The following is a 21,857-nucleotide window of genomic DNA, read 5'->3' as shown; positions in this document are numbered from 1 at the left end:
ATCAGTACAGCTATTCATTGCTCAGCTGACATAATAATGTTCTGGTTTTGACAAACATAACTACAGGGCAAGTCATTACTCTCTGTCACAGGCAAAACCTATGAATGGGAAAATCATTTAGAGGTAGCAAGAGCACATTTCACCTCTGGGAGTTATTGGTACATGTCCTCCTAGGAAGTCAAATGGATGCTGGAGGAACAGCCTTTAAATCTGTTGGCTCTGGGAGGAGCACATGCTTCAGGATCAGAGGCAAGATGATGCCTTTGTTTTTTTTAGCTTTGAAACAGATTTTCTTGCTTTGTGGAGACAAATTATTTCTGCCATTGTGATTCCCATGGGAGACCCCTCATCAGCTGCCACATCTATCTATGATGGTGTCGCGCCCAGTAGATCTGACTCTATAGAGGCCAATGGCAACATGCTTGTCCTAGCTGCTCCAGACATGGTAATGGAAAAACCCACCACATCAAATACTGCCCTAAAGTATGCCACATCCCAGTCAACTGAAGAGAAGGATGTCTGTAAAATCCTTCCCTATAAGAATACTCTGTGAGAGAAAGACGGAGACCTCAGCATACTGAAGAGTTTGCCTTCCCTTCCTATTACCTTCAGCTAGTCTGCAGGCCTGGCCAGCTCTTTATTTTGTTTCCCTTGAACCAAAAGATGAGAAAGGTATTTGCTCCTGTAGTTTTAACAGCGTGAAAAACAGATATCTAAGCAAAGCAAAAGGAGAGTTTATCACTGAAATCATCTTTATTGTTAGAGAGATGAGAAAATGTGCAAAAACATCACAGTGTTAGAGATCCTGAAGTAGGATATCCAGCTCACTTCTGGATTACCTTGAGACTACCATAAAAGGACTGAAATTTTATCTGGCAATTTGCCTGTATTCTCTAAGCTCTCTCAGAAAGTACTTTAAATTGTATGTTTATGATGCATTAATTAAATACATTTAACTTGAACATGGGTTTGTTAAATGACATGGTGAAATTTTAATTTTTTAAATTATGACTTTAAAATCATTACCTTTAACAAAATTAGAGTACAAAGTCCTGAATATAATATTACAATTTAAATACGTAATTTTTTGCCAGGCATCACAGAGAACTGAAAGAATCAGACTACAAAAGAGACAAAACTACTTATTTAGAAAATCCTAACCTGAAGGCTTAATTACATGTTATGCAAAGGGTTGTTAGCATTTTTGTGAACCTTTGAAACAATGCGTTTTCATTACAATACGTACTACAAAGGAGATCACATTTTTGTTGACATTACTACACTTCAAGATCAAAGGCACGCACAGGTTCAATGTTCTGTTCTTGTTCTCTTTATTCCTCTCTATTTTCTTGCGCTTTTGTTTTCTAAGCTACTTTTCTCTTTGACAATGAAACATGAAAGCCACACTGGCTAACATTTTGCCAAATAAGCACAAAGCTAAACCCATCAGAAAAAAAAAAAAATGCAGAGCCCATGAATTTTTAAAAGTTCATACATAATATATCATAAAAGTGGATGAATAATATGGTGTATGGGCTTTAATAAAAAGCTCCTTGACCATTTCTCACAGATCCTGAGATGTAATCAATACCCAGAAAGGTATCTTGGGGACATTACTAAGATTTATGCTTTTTTGCACAGAGTGACACTATCTGCTTACTGTATCAACTGAGGATACAATATTGAATTTCTGAGAACAGAAGGAAGAAGAAGTATTGTTATCTGCCTCAACAGTGTTTCAATTCAGAGATCAGCTTTATGCTTCATCCCTGACATCAGACTTCTAAGGAGAAAAGGAGGGGTCCAAATGTGGGATACAAGGACAGCACAGAGACTCACGTGAATCTGAGCATCAGCAGGTTGCAACTGCACCGAGCTTCTGTTTCGTTCTACTTCTGACAGCAGATCTCCAGATGAGAGGTCTAAGATGCGCGAATGGAGTTTCTGCAGGGGGGTAGAAGAGAATAAGCAAAGCGTAAGCATACGTCAAGTATGCAGCAGATCAGCATTTTTAAAATTCCAAAGTCTGCGGTTAAATTTCAAGGGAAATAAAGACCCCGAGGTAACAGAAGATTTGTTCTAATTCAAAATGCTGCTGTTTGTGCTTGTTTTGTCCAGGACTTCCTGTGTGAAGAACAGGTCGTTCTTCATCTAAAACAAACTGTACTTTTTCTCCTAATCTCTGCTTTGTAATTTACTACTACTTAATATGCAATGATGACAAATGAACAGGAGTCCCACCACTATCCATAGAGTTTGACAAGTTTCAGGAAAAAAACATAAAAATGAACTACGAAATTAACATTTATAAATCAATCAACATGTTAATGTTGTTTTATTTACAAGCTGCTACACCGTGAGTGAATGATTGCAAAAGTGACCCTATTTTTAAACAGCATTGATCTGCTGAAGGCCTCCCTTGCACACATTTTAACTCAAAGTCATTAATGTCATCTGTTAGGAACAATTAATGTGAATAGAAAATAATTGCATCAGGGAATGAGGGACTCAGAGGATTTTGTGCATTAATATTCAGATGCTGTTCGATTATACACACAGTTCTTTCCTTCAGTTTTGCTTGGAAGGATGACTAAGCTGGTGCCACTTCCTCCACATTCACCTGTATCGTAATTACTAAGGCTTTCAGTATGCATTAAGCCTGATTTGTTTTAATTGTAGTTTCAATAGAATCCATGATTTATGTGAATGCCTCAGCCAATGGCTTAAAAAAAGAAAAGAAATATCTGCAGTCTTGTCAGTCATTGGACCAACATATCATCTAACAGAACAGGCAGTATAAATCTTATTCACAGTCCACTGAAAACAATGAAAAAGTACTTTAAGAGAAAAAAACAGACTCTCAAACATAAGGAATTTGGATCAGGTTCTTGAAATTTTCCCAATAATTCCCCAAATCTGCAGTCCTGGAGACCACATCTACCATCTCCTGTGTACCTGAGGGCTCCACTTGGAGGAGCAAATAGCACAGCCACCACTGTGGCACTGTGATGGGGGCCTTGGCATCCCAAGGATGTAGACTCTGGAGGAGGCTTGTTGGGACTGAATGCATGGCATCACCCTGCCTACCTCAAAAACTCGGTAAAAGAGGAAAAAAGAATCTGTAATCACTGAAGACTGTGCAGTAGTCAGCAGTAGTGCTGAGGCAGTTCTTTGCAGTCATGCAATATATCTCATACCCAGGTACGCCTCTAATCTACAGAACTCACTAATTAGTAATCTGGAAGTCATTTCTCAAGAGCTACACATTCATCCAGATTCTATGCAGTGACTCTTAGGGAGATACTACGTTGCTGCAGAAAGATTATGGCAAATAGTTTCAATGATCAATGCTCTGTAGAATCATATTTTGTCCAACATGCTGTTGAGTAGATTAAAATGCTACAAGCACTCAGTATCCAATATACATTTTATTATAAATACGAACTACATCCAGGTTATGTGTTTTTTAACACCAGTGGTGCACATCCCCTAGTTTTTCAGTGCATACCCTTTAAAATGTTATTACTAGAGTTATTGTCAGCTGTTTGCTCAAGATTTAAGCTCCAGGTAAAATGCTTTTCCAAGCACACAGATTTACTGACTTAGTACATGTGCTTGGCAATAATTCCAATTGAACCACCAGAAAATTCCACTGTTTTCAGCAACAGGAGAAACTGCTGTTAGGAACAAATGTTGTACTTGCTCTTAGCAGAGGAATTACTTTCTCCAATGTAACAAGTTACAAGATTTTGGCTTCCAGAGATTTTTAGTGTGAGTTACTATAGCTGGATCTGGTAGAGCTGATGATAGGGAGCATCTGAGATGGACAAACAATTATATTTGAATGTTTATTTTCCCAGAAATATTTTAGAAATAGTGCTATAGGAGCCTTAAAGCTGTAAAACTGTGTTCTCATTTTTTCTAGCGAAGCAATTTAAATACTTCATTTCTTAAATAGGAACATTTAAGAATAAAGGAAACAAAATACAACTTGTAACATCATCCAAACGGACTTGGTGTGCTGCTGTTATTGTTCATATCAGCCCAAAGAGCAGAGGCCAGCCCATCTGGACATAACACCTTTGAGCAGGCAAAAAATCCAAACAATTCCGACCAGAGAGCTGGTGAGGAGACACAGCTCAGCAGAGCATGCTGCAAACAGCCTGGAGCTACTGCTCTAAAGATGTGTAATGTGATTACATTTCTGCATCAATGAAAGATCATCGCACTGGAAATATTCCCCCCACACTTATGCAAAGACACCAACAGACACAAGGCCAGCATGAGGACTATCATTAGCAAACAGCACAGCAAAGTTGGAGATCATTAATTAAATAAAGTCACACGGCACTGAAGCAAGTCATCCAATTACAAAAGAAAATGATAAGAAAATTGTTTTTCTTTCAGTTTTTTTTTTCTTCTCCCTTCTCCATTTTCTAATTCAGAAATGGTGAAAACTCTGCAAAAAGAATCTCATTAATGATCCACTTAAAAGAAAGTAACAGACTATGCTAAGTACATATCTTGATTCTGATTTCTTCTCAGATAAGCAGCATGTATTGGTTTATGGCTATCTCAGATGGTGGCCGCATAACCACACCAAGGAGTTATGCTGCCTTGACAATTGTGCAATATTAAAATCCGTGCTGATGCTATCAGGATGCAGTGCAACAAAAGGCAAGCCAGGCTGACTTTCACAGAAAAGACGACGTCAGTTTAAATAAATACTTAAATTCAAAACGAAGCACTGTAACTATAAATCCAAGCCACCCACCCCATCTGTGGGCACTGAAGTAGCTGCCAGCCTGTGTAACAAGGGGAAACCACCACGGCCCCTCGGAGAGCAGACACCAGCATTGAAGTGAATGTGGTGTGGGCTGGATCAGCTCGCTTGGAAATAACTGCCCTGCATGGAGTGGTGCCGGGGCAGGCGCTGACTAAAAGCTGACAGGGAGGTGGCTAGGCACGCATCTCTAGGGAAGATCAGGGGAGCAGCGTGGCCTCCTGAGGCCATAAGCTTGTGGTATTTCCCAGGCTGTATTGCCACAGGCTTCCTTCTGGCTTGCTTCTGTTTTTAACCAAGACGGAGTGATGTGGCTCAAAGTTGAGATTAACTCCCGTAACCCACATCAAAACAAAACAAAACAAAAAGAACAAATTTAGGCAGAAACCCATTACACCAAGTGCAATAGGAAATACAATTATCTGGCAGGCAGATAACTGATCCAGCAGACAGAGACCTGACCTGCCCCCCCAGCAACATTCTTATTAAGGCTCTCGAGGAAGATAGAAGCAGACTGCTGCCTCCTGGCATGCAGCAGCATTTCTGAGAGACTCCACAGTGCATCCTGACTGTGTCTGTGCAGCAATGTCTATCTGTTTCCATCTCCTCCTTGAAACCTCTAATGGCCTGCAAGTACTGCCAGAGCAATTTCCAACGAATTACGCCAAACAGTATATGACTCTCCAATATTGGATGAGTTAATTGCTATTAAATCAATTGGCTTTGCTTTTCTCACGTGAGCCAAAGTCCGTCGTTCAGAAGAAAGAAACTCTCAGGGCTCTCAGAGCCTGGTGGAACAGCCTGTAAATGTTTGTTGGGTGCACATCGCCTCCTCCATCTCTGCTGTTCACTGGGGCAGCACCAACTTGACAAATGATGCTCTGGGCTTTTCTCCTATGTAGCCCAACTATTGCAATTGGATTGGCAGGGAGTACCTTTTCTGCAGCCCTCATTTGTAATAATTCTATACACAAAGAACCCGCAGGCAGCAACACAACAGCTCCGATCCTAGCCCTGCTGTACTAAACAAGCAACGTTTAGTAACTCTATCAAAAACACACAAAAAGTGTGCAACACAAATAGTACTGATACAGTGATCTCTTCATAGGTGTGACAGAGGCACAAGAACTCTTGCTAGGTGACTTTTTCACTGCCTGACTTGTTACACTCTTCCTGCTCCTTTGTTGAACTTTAACTGCTAAACCCATCCATAGCAGAGTGCAGTTATGAATTAATCACTCCCAGGGATTTGCACCAAGGGAAACAGCAAGACCAAAACAAAAGAGAAAAATGAGTGAATAGGAATGCAATTTACTTAATACTAGCTTATGCAGAAATATCATGTTCTAGAAGTCCTTAAATATTTTTCAGGCCTTAGATGCCTTCCAGGGGGGATGTTCAGATGAAGGTGAGATGACATCTTTTACCTCTTCTATCAGATGTTAGCTAGATTAAGAATATGAAGTGTGAACTTCTCGTATCCTAACTACTCTGAAATAAAGGAGAATTAGGTATATGGAAAAATAATACAATGAAGTTCTGTCTCTGAAACTAGAAATAGGCTTTGCTTTTAAACAAATCAGACCCTGTAATACATATGCTTTTGGCAAGTGGTAAATCTACTTTCTAAACTGAGTAGAACAAATGGTTGTCAACGACATAATAGCCAAATGTGAAGCAACAAGTGAAAACTGCATTAAGATGCTTCTGTTGTATGTAATTCTAACAACCACTAACTTTGGAAATGTACTTGAAATCATGTACTGTGTGCGCACAGCAGTGCCTTCTGTCTTATTGTTTGTAACTGATGCAATGAAAATAAAATGATAATTATCACAGCTCTTGAAAGTTATATATTTAATAAAAAATTCAGCATTATGCTTCACTTTCCTACTATTCACTTTCTATAAACAGAGCTTTTCAAAGTTTATAATGACAATAGCAATTGGCATACTGAGCTCTTTCTGCTAGTAAATCAGCTTGGTTAAGAACTCGCCTTCATCTTTCCTGCTGTCTGTTGCCTGTGTAGACAGCTGGCTTCCTAGCAGAGTTCTTTTGCTTTGTACATACCACCTCATACTCCCTTTTATACCTATATACTTCAGGATAATTTCAAAGACACCTCACTGTGGAAATATCCACGGTTTTTTTCCTCCTAATTCTCTTATAATACACTTTACAATCTTCATTTATCATAACAGTGTGAAGTTACCTCTGGCTTCTTCCCTCTCTTAAATTTTAGACTAACACAAAGTCCAGAATTATGGTGCTTCAGATGAAGAAGTCAGCATGTCTTCAAGAAGCTTCCTGTCCTCAGTATTACTTTTCAGGTGTGCCTTTACATCAAATAAGGTCCCTTGTATTTCTGCCCAGAAAAGGGCAGTTAATAAAATGATTTTTTGCAATTGTTCTGAAAACACAACATAGCTATTCCATAAGCTGCACTGAAATAACCATATTGGTGTTTGCTTTTCTGTATCTTTAACAAACGTGCTATAAAGAGCCCAAGTTTTAGAGGACTATGTGAGACATACTTAGATTTGTATTTTCACTTGTACATATAGCAAAAGCAACCGATCAACTTGTACCTTGCATTTCCTTAAGGACCAAAACTGTACATCAACAAGCAGCCAGGAAAAAGGAAATGACAGGGTATTAGTGAAGCACAGGAGCAATTAGAGGATTGCAGAGCATCGCCTAGAGAAAGTGAATAAAGCTCTGCAGCATGGGTAACAGGAGTCAGTCACAGGAGATAGCTGCAGCACATGCACTGTGTAGCAATTCATCAGCAACCCTTGCTGTTGGGCCATGGCAAATCATGCATGGAGAGGGAAACTAGCAGCCTCTGTCTGTTCAAAACAGTCCTCCCTTCCCCAAATAATATGTTCATCACTTAGATGTCCAGAAGTTGCTAATATAGAAGTCTGTAGAAGCAAGCACATGCAACATCAGATTGTAAAGCCAATGCCTTACACTGAACTATTTTTTCTCTTTCCCTGTTGTTTCAAGGCACCATTCCTAATAGATCAAGCAGCTAGTGAAGGTACTTGATATCTGGCAAAAGTACACCACGCATAAAATTATCCAGTTCAGCCTGGAACAGACAACGCAAACCAGGACTCCTACCCAGTAGCCAGCACCAACACACGTATGTTGTCTTTCACATTAAATATCCTGTTATGTCTTAAGGTCTCTCTGATGGGTTAACTGAAATTCTTTGACCCAGATGTTGCTGCTAGGGCTCTTAATAGCTGTATCATGGGAGACATGCCACTACAGCTGCTTGGATTGATTTTTGGTGGGAGCAGAGGGTGAATCCACAGGGAGTGAGCCTCAGGACAGCTTTCAGAGCAGCGGGAGCATGCAGCCAGAGAGCATCATTTATTGGTCTTACCAATAACACAGCAAACAATCACAGACCTACAGTACTGCTCAGCGTTAACAGAGGGAAGTGTTATACAAAACATGAACATTAAAGGATTAACTATAAAATACACATCTTGGTAAGCTAAAGCTTTCTTAACACATTTCTAAATCATTTCTTAACACAAAAAAAGCCAGCCTCCAGCTATTCCAGAAATTTCAAATCAAGCAGATCTGAATTTCCTATTAATCTAATAAAACTACTTCTATACAAGTTCTACTTTGATTTTTTTTCCCCCATTTGTTTTGGTTGTTTCTCCCACCACTAGGCTGAAGATGCTAAAAGAACTTGAAATCTGGTGATGCAGCAGATGCTAGACTTTACATTCAAGTGCAGCATTAACAGTGGTTTGTCAGTTTTGCTGGCAAATCCTCCAGGCGAGTTTACTGAGACAACTGACAACATCCAAGACAAAAGTACAAGGGGATGATTTTACAAACATTTGTATAGAAGATTAGGGTGTTAAAACTACATAAGAAAATCCTGTTAACAAGGCAAATCCAACACAAAAAAGAAAACAAAGGTTTCACTTGCATCTGCTTCAGATTTTCCAGGCTCGCTGCTCTCAGTTTCTATCAAGCCATTCAGAGACAGCCAAAAAACAGTGAATTAGATTCCAAAGTAAGAAACTCAGAGATTTGAAAACTTATATCCTAGGGTATAAATTGGGAGGTATTAAGCAGACATTTGATGCATAAACATAAATAACATAATCTCTCTGAATTCTTCAGAGATTTGACAACATTGCTGTAAGCCTAAAATTACTCCCCTTCCAAATCCCTTAGTTTTATTAATTTTTATAAACTTTTAAGTAAAAGTTGCATTGAAAGACACAAAGTAATCCTTTCTGATCCTAGCTTTCATTTTATAATTCTATCAGTGTTTTCAAGCTCTGAGACTCCAAAGCGTTTTCTATTTAATAGCACAACGATAGAAGCCTGTAAATACTGCAGTAATAATAAATTGAGCTAATTTAATTTCTTATGAAAATGTCTGTGTAAAGTTCCCTGTGGTTTGTAATTACTGTAAAGTCAACAGTTTACATCAATGACCTGGTAATCAGCCAGACAGAATGTAAACAATTAATGAAATGTTTTCAATGAGCTTTCTCAAGGAAGACCCCTCAGAGTATGGCAAAGCAGAGATCTGGCACCTCGTGTAGAAAAGTCAGGCCTCTTCTTGCTTTTATATTTGTATTTTTTTCCCATTAATTTGGTACAGAGCAGTAAATGCAATGCTTTTTGTAAATAGCTTTCTACCGAGCTAATACTAATCAATATGTTAATTCCACTTTGCTAAGTGGATGCCTTCCTTGTTTTATGAATTATGGGAACATGAAAGCACAAGAGGCAGAACGCAGACATGCTGACACCTCCTCTTGCTGCACTGCTCACAAACACATCCAGTTTTCCTTAACATTTCAGCATTGTCAAAATCAGTCCAGAAAACAGCTCTATACCTAAACTTCTGTGACAAGGAAGAGCCATGCCATTAATCTTTTATGGCGGGCCTTTCACATGGTATCTATGCTTTAACAGTAAATATGCTGCACGTTGTCTTATTTCACTGTATTTAACAAAAGCTTTCATGTGAAAATACAGACGAAAGGTGTTGATGCTTTGGTGTCATTGAGCCAACTGTGACCGCATTATTGATCATTATCTGACTAAATGCTACTTGCTAATTTCAACATACTTCTAAATTGCTGATACTGACAGCCAGTGCTATTCCTGATAGCGCAACATAATTTCAGTCCTTGGATTTGTGATTCCTACAGTTCAAAATTCATTTTCACATTCCTTTCTGACTATACCCCAAAATCATCTAAAGGAATTAGGCAGACCTCAATAAGATCTTGTTATTGACATTTATGTTGATCGATGCTGGCTCTTACAGAATTGGAATCTACAGATCAATTCCCTTATTAGATTCGTTCTCAGTGCTGCCATGGTCATTTTATCAGAAAAGCTGCTGCTATCAAATGCTGCTTTATCACTTTATAATGGGATACGCTGAAGCTTTCCTCTAGCATATAGTTGGAAATGAAAACTGTCTGAGCACTAAAAATTGTTTTCACAGATTTCCAAAATTATTCTTATTAACTGCCTACATCTATTTTTAAAAGCTATCCGGAACTCAATATACCTAACTAGTAATAATTATTTTCTGAAAAAAAAACACCCAGTTCTCAGAATGGTAAAAAAAAATATATAAAAAACGCCAGCATTGGAAACTGCCCTGCATCTATTAATTGCCTTTCTGATGTTGACTCTAAGAGTGAAGAGAGAGACAAAAAAGAGTGTAAGAATGAAGAAGTGGTAGAAAAAAATGACATGGTTCCATTATGTGAACACACAAACGTGCAAACACTGAAGAGCACACAAAACAAATACAAACACTGGGTTTGTGGCAGAATTTTATCTGGTTTTGAAAATGGGGACATGGTATTTTTTTTAAGAGCAGCGTTATGGTTCCTCTTGAGAGAGGAGTTCATCACATTAATTTAAATCTACGATAAAATAAATTAGCTTTTTTATTGCCAGGTTGAACTACGGGGCTATGATTGTTATGTATTACTACAATCTAAGTCTTAATGGCATTCTTAGCCCTGCGGTGGTCAAACAGAAACCATTTCAAACCTTCTAAAGGCTATTAGAACATGTGCAGATGTCTGGAAAATTAATACTATTATCTAACTCTAACCTTTCGCCTGTAGGAGGAAAAAGAGAGAGAAGGCTTGGGGAAGATGTTTTAGATCGATACCTGGGAACAGAAAAGGGTAAGCACTGTTTCACATGGAAGTTCATCGGCTGTGAACAGGTGATTTGAGCAAGCAAATTCATCCTTATTTGGTTTCCATAGAAATCATTCATTTACTCAGAAAAATAATTTAAGAAGACGAGCATCATTTTTACAGTCCTTCCTCATTGCTGTTTCTCAAGGTCCAGCAAGCTAGACACTGGAAAGATTCATTCATTTAAATGACAGGAGCATGAATTTGCCAAGGTTAATGTTGAACGAGTCACATTTTCCTTGCCACAGACTACATTTGAAAAGTTTCTCCAGTCCTCCACTTTTTTTTTTCTTTTCTTTTTGGTGAAATCATTGAAATGTCAGATGGGCAGAAAAGAGTAGGAGGAAGATTTCAACAATATAACAATAAGAAATTGTTAGTTTAAGGCTTTTGCATACATATTTTCTCTCCAACACTAACGTATTGGTTTTGGCTCAGACAGAATCACTCTAAACAAGAAGAGCCTTTTTACAATGCTTTTCTTGAATGCCCAGATACAAGGTACTCTACTGAAAATGAAAACCATCAGTCGTTGCTCCTGGGCCAAACTGTGCTCTTCCAAGTACAGTGCTCTCTGATGCTGTGCCAAACCTGGGCCAGACATGGCACACAATGTCATTAGAGTCCCATTTCCCACCCCACAGGTAGTACCTGCTCAGAGGGAGCCTGCCCTGTGCTCACAGCAGCTGTGGACCTCACCTCTAGCACTGCTAGCCAGCAGCTGCATACCCTTTTGGCAGCTGGATGGGCTCAAAGAAGCAGTGCCAACTTTTCATGAGAAATCTGTGGCTTTATGAATTGATCAGTTTTTCATGGTAGGTAAAAACAGGGACTAGGAGGTATTACAGAGGAATTTTAGAACGGGTCAGCTCCTGGTTCAGCACCAAATAAGTAGCCAGATTTTTAGAAGAACAGTGCCAGACAGTAGAAAGCCTGATCCCATGCACATGAAGGACCCAAAAACCTACATTAAAGGCTAATTCCATTTGTTATTCCCCCATGAGCTGGTGAAGACTGGTAATAGAGCTAGAGTACCCATATATCTAATTACTGTCAAGAATCTCCTAAGAACTATTTAATGAATTTAAGCAAGCCTCTAAAATACAATGCCAATTTCTGATTCACATTTATGCTTGCAGTATCTGTAATCCATAATCATAATAACTGTGCTCTAATGTAAGTGTATCTACGGTACAGGAAGAGAACACAATTCTCACTCAGAGGAAAAATAACTGGGGTTAAGAGGAAGGAAAAGGCAACTTAAAAAAATCAGATGAAGTACTTCTGCTTTTAAAACTACAAAAAATTAGAATCAAAACACTACATTCATCTCATAGGGTGCAGACCAGAAGGAGGAACTGAAGAGCGAGCATCTTTTTTGAGATTTTTTAAGCACTGATATTTATTCAAGATGCCATTACTTTGACACTCTGATTTTCATGCTTTTAATGCAGTAAGATGGAGTTTAATTCAAAGCATTTCAAGATGCCCTTGCAATGCATACAGGACACAGACAAATCACTGCTCCTCTCTACATCCAGACATCTGTTAGTGACTAAAGAATCAGGGCTTGCTCACATCCAGGCAGAAATGAGCATGAATGCAATCTAAAAATGCTAAAAGTACAGTACAACTCAAGTCTGTCAATATCACCTTATAAAAGAATTAATGACAAAGGTAACGTTTCCTTTTAGCTTGCCCTTATCAGAGAGCTACCTACATGGTAATTTAAGAGTTAAGGCACTAATGGACTCTTCAGTTTCACTGAGCATCTACTTGCAGATTTTATCTTGCAATACAGTATTTCACATTCTCAGCGAAGTCAACAGAGATTTAGTCAATAGTGTCGCGGCCTTTGGATGAGGATCTGAATCTTACCAGTATCCAAACCATCATTAAAGAAGATAGGTCACTTGGGAAAGAGAGGAGAGCATTAGTAAAATTCAGTGCTAAAAGATGGGGTTAGTTCAGTAGGTGTTTTATGATTAATTATGAACAACATTTTATTTTAGTTACTGACTCTTTCTTCCATGCACAGTATACATAAAAGTATACAAAACATACCGCATACATGCCAGCAGAAAGAATTTTTTCATAGCAGATGGCAACAGAAAGTACTTCTCAAGTAATCTTATGTGCTAAAAACTACTTAGCATGATGTTAGATTCATCTGATGGAATGTGTAATTTATAAGTACTAGCGAATTACACTGATCTGATAGAATCTGAACTGCTTAAATTTTACTAAGTACTTATTGGCACGCTTACTTTTAAGTAAAGGGCAACAGCTCCTTATTGCTTCACGTCCATAAAGTCTGCCATTATACATAAATAGTAACAAAACCACAGTTATAAGTAAACTATAAATGACATTTCACGTGTATGAAGTATAATAACACTAGAGATGAAATTAATCCTTTATATATTATTATTTCATATACGCACACTTTTGAGTAGTCCTTCATTTCAGTTTCAAAGTCTTTTAGGAAAACAAACTACATATTCAGTTCTATCAGTGTAATAGGAGAAAACAAAATGTCTGTAATAAAAATGGTCATACTTTTATACTGCCTTACGATTTCAATAGATTTCCATTCCACTACGACAAAAGAAAGGCCTCAAAGTCTTCAAATCATTTAATTTTATGCACTCTTTTGGTAATTCATTAGGGACTTATGGAGTGTGAAATATGCACTGTGATGAGACAACAATTATCCAGCACACCTGTTGCTTACCATAATGTGTTTAAGAAGGGCTTGCAGTGGCTACTGTTCTATTCCATTGAGAAATACAAAGGGCTCCCTCTAGCATCTATACTTATTTACACTTGGAGCATTTATGCAACAATTTATATGGTAAGTTGCTAACGCATCTTTCTAATACATTCAACAAACAGAGAAGGCTGAAACACATAGATTATTCTCTTTAAGTTAAGCATTGCTGCAGGTTATATATAACACAAAATAAAAAAAAATAAAAAATGCACCTTATTAAGGCTTATTAGAAGTTTGAAGCAGATGGCAAGTCTGTTCTATTTTGTACTGTGGAACTCATACCTTTTGTCTAAGATATATTTTCATACTGAATGTACAAAATGACTCCTAAAACCACAGAGGAAAGGTTTAGATTGGACATTAGGAGGAAGTTCTTCATAGAGAAAGTGGTGAGGTACTGGAACAGGATGCCCAGAGGGGCTGTGGATGCCCTGTTCCTGGAGGTGCTCAAGGCCAGGTTTAATGGGGCCCTGGGCAGCCTGGTCTAGTATTAAATGGGGAAGCTGGTGGCCCTGCCTGTGTCAGGGGGTTGGAACCTGACAATCCTTGAGGTCCTTCCAACCAAAGCCATTCTATGATTCTATGACCCTGCCTAAATTCTTCATCAGCGTTTCAAATGCCATATTGGATTCCTTCCCTCATGTGTATCATTAGTGATAATAAAAATCCACGTGTAAAATAAAGAGAAAGCTACAGTTCACTTAGTATCAGTTGCATGTTGGTTTTTGACAAAAAAAGAGCAAGGGAATTTTCTTTGGTGAAGACCTTCCCCATCAGTACAGTATTTCTCTAATGTTCCTTAAGCACATAGGTGGAGCTGTAAAAAAGGGAAGAAATACTATTTACAATATATTATTAAACACTGATGATTTAAGCTGAGATGAAACAGAGATTCAGATTTCTGTGTTCTCAATAGTATTGATGAGTGGGGACAAGACAGAAATAGAAAGTTGGCATCAATTTACAATTTACTGAGATAATACAAGACTAGAAGTAATGAGATCAGCATCTGCAAATGAAGAAATGCTCATTTAATTTGTTCTGAAAGTCTCAAAAATCGTTGAGTGTACCCTTCTAGATTGCTATCTTGATTCCCCATTCACAGAAGCATTCTTATCATTTGACATTGCTACAAGAACTGTATGTTCTTGTTTGAGACAGGATCTTCATGAGAGTAATGCCAGACCTTTGTTACCCTTGATATGGAGAATGCACTCCTGCAGGCCCATGGCTTGAAATCTTTAGAGAACTGTAACTGGTGTAAAAAGTACCACCTTACTACTTGGTGTATGCTCTACTGCCCGTATAATTCTTGGATAAATTTTAATGTACTAGTTTAAACAATATATTTCACACATACTTTATATTTAAGTGATTAACATTCTGTCTATTCCTACAGCCACTGAGATTTTCATAACTACTGAGCAAACAGGTTTCCATGACTTCTCTCCTACTGTAACAATTAGCGGATCTAAAATTCGTTTTACTTTAAGCCACCAGTCTTGATTTGTGACTAAGTAAATATCACTACAAAGACTGTTAAACCTTATTTATGTTTTTATATTTACTGAGTAAAAAAGGTTGTTTGCGAGTCTGGAATTGGAAAGTTTCAGAACATTTGCAAATAGGAGTGCCCTGACAACCTCAGGAGCAGAAATGAAGGAAGGAAATAAGACAGTCAACTGCAGAAGTTTCAAACTTCAAACACAATTGGGTGACCTTGGTCTAAGATCTTCTTGCCTAGAGGAACAAGGCAGCACTGGGAACTGCCTTCTGACAGACAAGAATTATGCTGCTGTGCAGCGTATGATGATCCAGTTACTTAAATACACTTTTGACTGCTGACTGTTTTCTAACAATGTTTTAATCTCAAAGTTTTAGCTTTAATTTCAAACTCTTCAATGCTTTCTTTCTAAAACGTAACTATCTGTATATCGAATTGCTGCAAAGTGCAGCAACTTCACTTTTAACCTTCTGCACTCAACCATCATCGTGTCTAACGATGTCTGAACCACAGGTCGGACTCTGAGGCCAGATATTCCATCTCGTTTTGTCAGGTGGTCGGGCAATTAATTGCCCTTCTTCTGTCTCATATATAATAATGTCATTGGTGCAATTTACCCCTTCCTGCTAAGTTGCACAACTGTTTCCATGTAAGTATGTACTGTCACAGTCTATCAAAAATGTCAGGAGATCATTGTAGGGTTATTACAAGAGCTAATGACAAGGTGGATACAACAAAGTAGCTATTATTTGAGTCGAAGAATTCAGCAGACTGTGCTGTAGCATTGTGGACAAAATTTTAGACTTGAAATTAAACAATGCAGATGGTCCATGAGTAATAAATGAAACCAGCCTAGCCAGAGAAACACAATGAGAAAATGGGTCCTTCTGGAATTGGTAAAGAAGCATTTTTATTATGGAAATAAAATGACACTGAAAATACAGTTTGGGATCAGAAATACGGTAAATCTTATCATTAGTAATATTATTTTATGCTTTCTCAACTGTGAAAATTTTACTACTTAATCAAGTAAATCAATTCAATAAATGTTGCTACTTGTCACTTTTAGCACCTTTCACAGAAAAATCCCTGCCTGCTCTGTAAGCAGCTGTGAGAGCAACCTCCTGGGTGAAAAGTGAAAACAAGATATTCCACCTGTGGAATTCAGCTCACAAACATTTTGCTTTTATGTAAGCAGAGATATATAATATAAACAACTGCAACATCTAGCAGAAGGCAAATCCCAGCTCCTGTTACTGCTCAGTAACTGTTGTAGGAAAGTATTATCACCACTGTAAAGGAAAAATATGCAATGTCAGAAGCATGTTTGATGTTAATTGCTATGCTCCATTTTCAGGAATGAGTGGGAAAAGAGGACTAACAAGAAAAAAAAAAAAGTGAAAAGTTTTGTCTCATGACTGAGCGGCCACTACTTGATAAAGTCAAACAACTGAGTGAGAAGCCACAGCTAAACACTGAAAATGCCTGCAATTTAGTGGTTTAAATAGTTCTACGTTTCTTTGAACAAAACACGGCATCCTTTGTAAAAAATAAAAAATCCCCAAATGAAGTTCTTGGTTTCCTTTCCCAAACCTGTCTTGCCATAGCAAGCTCTTATATAGATCTCTATATCTTATATAGATCTTAAAATCATTTGTGGTACAAAAGAAGTGATGAAAAAGAAAAAGGTGGAGTTCTCTCTCCCTACTCCTCTATCCTTCCATTTTTGCATTGGAGCCTCGATTTATCTTTTCACAACAGGAGTGAGATGTCGTCTGTATCACAGTCACTACAAGCAGTAAGCATACCAACATTTCTAGTTGCTAAAAACTTACATGGCAATCCACTTTATCACATGCCTTAAGGAACCACCTCTATTTCTTTTAAAATATCACTAACCCTTCAATTTCATGAGTACTTTTGTTGTAAACGCATGAGAATGTAATACTTCTAATAATAGTTTTACAGTAAAGGATTCCTGAAGCAGTCATGAAAACCTCCACTACATGGGGTTTTTTTGTTTGTTTGTTTTGTTTTTTGTTTTCTTTTGTTTTTAATTTGGTAGTAATCACTTTTCCTTTTAATCTGTGTGAGAAACATGAGGGAAAACAACCTGTTGCAATCAGTTCTGCATACACGCCACTATTCCACATTCAAGTTCAAAGCACCTAAATCAAACTGTGTGTTGAAAGAAAGAAAAAAAAAAATTAAGACGCACAAAATGTGCACTATTTGCCTAGAATCAAATAAAAAAGAAAACATAGGATAATGAGGAAATTTATTTTAATTTTTAATACTTTTTTAAAAAGAATCTGTATTTCTGTTGAAATCTGAGATACTCGAAATTTTTATGGTTTTAAAATAAGTACAAGAGTTTCCCAATGCTAAGCATAGAGTAATGGCAACATACTACCAAATTACAGAAGTTGTGTAGACAAAAGGAACAAATATTATTTATTTTTAGCTTAGACCCTGTTCTGCAGGTCAAAAATTTTAATTGCACTCGTTGTGAGTACTCCTAGGATGAGATCAGCATGCAAATAAAGTTAAACTTCACTATACCAGACAATACAGGAAATGTAAAAGCAACACTATGTCCACTGCTCCCAACATCACCAAGAGCACTTGTCCATTCACTTTGGTCAAGTCTATGAATTAACAGGAATATCCTTAACAGCATATTTAGTACTCTGCTGTAGAGGGCCTTAAAGAAATATTTAGCACCTGTTCTAAACCCAGGGTTTATGCTTTTTCAGGATGATATAATCTAAACTCATCTCTTTTTCTCAGGCACATTTGCTTATTTTCAGTCCTAAGGAAAAATTCCTCCTCAGATTTTACATTTCAGACTACAAGATCACAGATGACACACCACTTATTCAATCCTGAAGTAAAATTAGAGGACAAATAAACTTCTGGAAATTCACTAACAGACTGTATTCTTTTTCTATAAGAGCGACATATGACGTGTTTAGCAGAAGTTCTTCATTTTCTCATGTACACTGCAACTTGTTTCCTGCTTTTTCTTTCTCCCCAAGAGGGGTTATAGCAAGTGTAAGGACACAGCAGTATATTCTGCTGCCATCCGGGGGATCCGGACTTCAAGAATGATCTAAATTCTTTTTCTTCCTTGGCCAGTAAATACAAAGCAAGCGAAAAGGTTTTGTGTGTTTGGTGGGGGCAGGACTATCTATACATCCTAGAAGTCTCTGTCTATTGGATGGTGCAGGGACAGCGATGTAAAACAGTTTGATTTCCTCTTGAAAGCATAATACCCTTTAGTCCTATTTGATGCAGGTTCATCCCTTTCAACTTCTTTTACGGCAGTGACACCATCCAGTTTCAAGGAACTGAAGTCAAACCACTTGCTTTCCAGATACCATCTAACACAGCTATAACACTCCCCAAAAACCTGGCTTACTGTTGCCACAAATCTGTAATAAGGAATGTGCAACGTGAAACTTCTGTGTGGTCTAACCCAATACTGGCATAGACTACAAGAGGTAGGCACTGTGGAAACAGAAAAAGAAAACAGAAAGCAGGGGCAAATGATGGCACTGTCAAAATCAGAAAAAGTGAGCATTAAAGTTCCATGCTGTGGAAGATGTATCAAAGATCCTGAATCAAGAGATATCAGTTCTACATAACAACCAGGAACCTCTCAAGGATGAACAAACAGAAAAGAAAGCAGGGGTCAGGAAAGAAGCAAACAAAAGAATGAAGGTCCTGACCTAACAATACCAAAATCAACACAAAATCAAGAATCCACAGATAATGAAAGAACCCAGATCCCTACGATGGTGACCCAGCATCACTCTGCCTATGTTTTTGAGTAAATATAGCTATTTGATCTCACTGTGGGCTTCCTTGCCTTTAAGCACTAGTTGGTGAGCTCATCAATGTTTTTTCAACAAAGAATCCAAAGTGATGAGAGTTGGCAGATGTCAGCTGTCAAGCAGCAGTGCAAGGGCTAAATTTTACTTTGATATATACATGCATAGCATCAGAGAATTAATGTGTGCTGACGTTATCCAAGTTTTTCACCTCAAATTCATGAATTTTTCTCTAATAATAAATAGCATATGCTAATGAAACCTGAATTTGTCCCATTGCTAAAAGCCTGCACACTTCACTTAGTCATTGTTTACAGTTCTAGCTCATGGTCCGATCTGTTGGAACTCACACACAGCAATTCCACTTCTACAAAAGGATGTCATAAAGATAGATTAATTCATAATAATGGACTTCGCCAAATCGAAAGGGATACTAAAGCCTCTCTTATTATTCCAGAATGGCAAAGGAGTGGGAGATGGGTCAATCGGTTCCTCAGTTATACCATCCCATAAAAGGTTAAAAAATAAAAATCTCTCTAAGCTTGTGGAGATGTACTTAAATCTGTGTAACACATATGGCAAAAGTTAAATAAATGGGCTGTCTTCTCACAGGAAATTACACTGTTCACCATCAAGGAGAATGTTAAGGAATCTACGTTTCTCCCCTGCAGAGAGATAATGAACCCATATCGTTCCATTTATCATACTGAAGAAATACTGTACAAGTAAGTCACTCCACAGGTGTGCTCCTTTCTCCACATTTGCACATAACATGTAACCACTGCTCATTGGTGCATGCAGTTTCAATGGTATTACTTTACAGATAACTGATATTCTTCTAATATTTTAAACCTATCAGCTGTCACTTTCTGTTTATTGACATATCCTTAAGAAGGAGAGAAATATTTTATAATTGTGACAAATATAGAACTCATAGCTTCCTTTCTGCAAAGTACATTTCCTACCTGAAGGAGGAGGTCAGAAGCTGGTTTGACCCTTTGCTGGAAAAGCACACTTAATGTTCGATTCTGTTGTTCCAAATCAAAAACTCTCGTCTTCAGCTTTATACATTCCTCCCTCAGATCCTACAGAACAAGGGAAAACGGGAAGATTAGAAAGCAGGTAACACAAACTCCTTTAAAAAGTCTATGTAATGACAGATAGTAAGAAGAAATTAAGAATTTAGAACAGTTCAGTTGGAAAGGACTTACAAAGATTCAACTGCTTGATGATGTCAGGACTAACCAAAACTTAAAACATATTATTGAGAACATTGTCCAAACACCTCCTGAACACTGACAGGCATGGAAAATCAACTTTGATATACATAAGCAACATATACAGCTTTTAAAATAGTACAAATCAGAAAAACGTGCTACTTCATTTTTTTCTGGTTGTTTCATCACAATAAGATCAATCACAGCAACATCAAAAAAATCTTGTAATGAGAAATAACAGTTACATGATACATCCTCTTGGTGTTTCCTGTCAGTACAAAAAGGGACTTTGTTATAGTATATATATATAATTTATGTATCCTATTCAAAGCAGAATGCAGCAATTGAAATATGAATATTATAGTAAGCATAAGCTAAGGAAAAAGCTTCAGCTGTACCACATCAGGAGTAAGTTGAAAGAAGCACAGTGCCTTCAAGGTACACTTCTGAAGTCTCATTCTACATCTGCTTTTTCTGGAATAATCAAGTCAGCAATGCTGGCTGGCATGCTGTGGATGGTCCACACCTCCCTCCATGCAACTAGTCACTGTAGGATGCCAGGCCACAGTAAAATGTTGACTCACCAGACATACTTATGAAACCAATCCCACCTGCCATTCCAATACGAGACACCAAGATATCTTAAGATACACCACTTAGATCAGAGGTAATGTGTAAAGGCTGTTAGAAGCAGAGGCGGTGTGAAACTTTTGCAACATAAGGCATAAGATATAACTGCCAAAACTGAAAGATGCAGATCCTTTAGCCAAGGCTATGTCAGGTTCATCACAAAGAAATTAATGGCTTCCATATGCAGCAAATGATCTACCTTCTTTTTAATGTAACATAGGACTTACTTTTTCTGGCCGTAGAGAGGAAGAAAGGATTTTATTGGAAAGAAGGCTTAGGAGAGAGCAAGCTGAACCTGACATTAAGTTCTTTACTATGAGAGTGGTGAGGTGCTGGAACAGGCTGCCCAGAGACGCTGTGGATCCCCGTCCCTGGAGGTGTTCAAGGCCAGATTGGATGGGGCCCTGGGCAGCCTGGTCTAGTATTAAATGGGGAGGCTGGTGGCCCTGCTTGTGACAGGGGGTTTGGGGATTCATGATCCCTGAGGTCCCTTCCATCCCGGGCTATTCTGTGATTGCCTTTCCACCTAATTTCTGCAGCTGTCTACTTTGAGGTATGGAAGCTTCATAAATCAGGAAGAGTCATTTGCAAATTAAGATCACATACAAAAATAATAAGCTGCAGCCATTATCTAGTTTTATTTAAACCTCCAAAATGCTTCCCTTTAGGCTTTTATATTTAGGATAGTTGCTGCCCTGTGGTATTGCCTAACTGGTTTTACTTTTTACCACATTAAGGCAGTGAAACAGGCCTATGGATCCCCATACAGGGTCCTGTCAGTACCATTATCAACATAATAACCTCATGAGAAAACAACAGGGGAGGAAACTGTAGTCAGAAGTAGCCTAAATTCTTGGCTAAGGTAGCTCATGTCTTCACTACAACCAGCACTGAGGTTA

At 38.1% G+C, this 21,857-nt stretch overlaps 1 protein-coding gene across 2 annotated transcripts in view; it reads right to left on the bottom strand.

The window, feature by feature from the left end:
• NCKAP5 (NCK associated protein 5) overlaps positions 1–21,857 on the bottom strand; it is a 442,999-nt gene that overhangs the window by 58,910 nt on the left and 362,232 nt on the right. For both annotated transcript variants that reach the window (XM_090143560.1, XM_031590720.2), the window contains 2 exons: positions 20,077–20,196; positions 1,840–1,944 (listed from right to left, as the gene is read on the bottom strand). In XM_090143560.1, the coding sequence (XP_089999686.1) occupies positions 1,840–1,944; positions 20,077–20,196 (225 nt within the window). The remainder of the gene's footprint in view (positions 1–1,839; positions 1,945–20,076; positions 20,197–21,857) is intronic.

The sequence above is a fragment of the Phasianus colchicus genome, chromosome 7, assembly GCF_987193195.1.
Source record: "Phasianus colchicus chromosome 7, bPhaCol1.hap1.1, whole genome shotgun sequence".
NCBI classification, from domain to species: domain Eukaryota; kingdom Metazoa; phylum Chordata; class Aves; order Galliformes; family Phasianidae; genus Phasianus; species Phasianus colchicus.
Note: the sequence above shows the minus strand (reverse complement) of the source record. Positions and strands in the feature narration are given on the sequence as shown.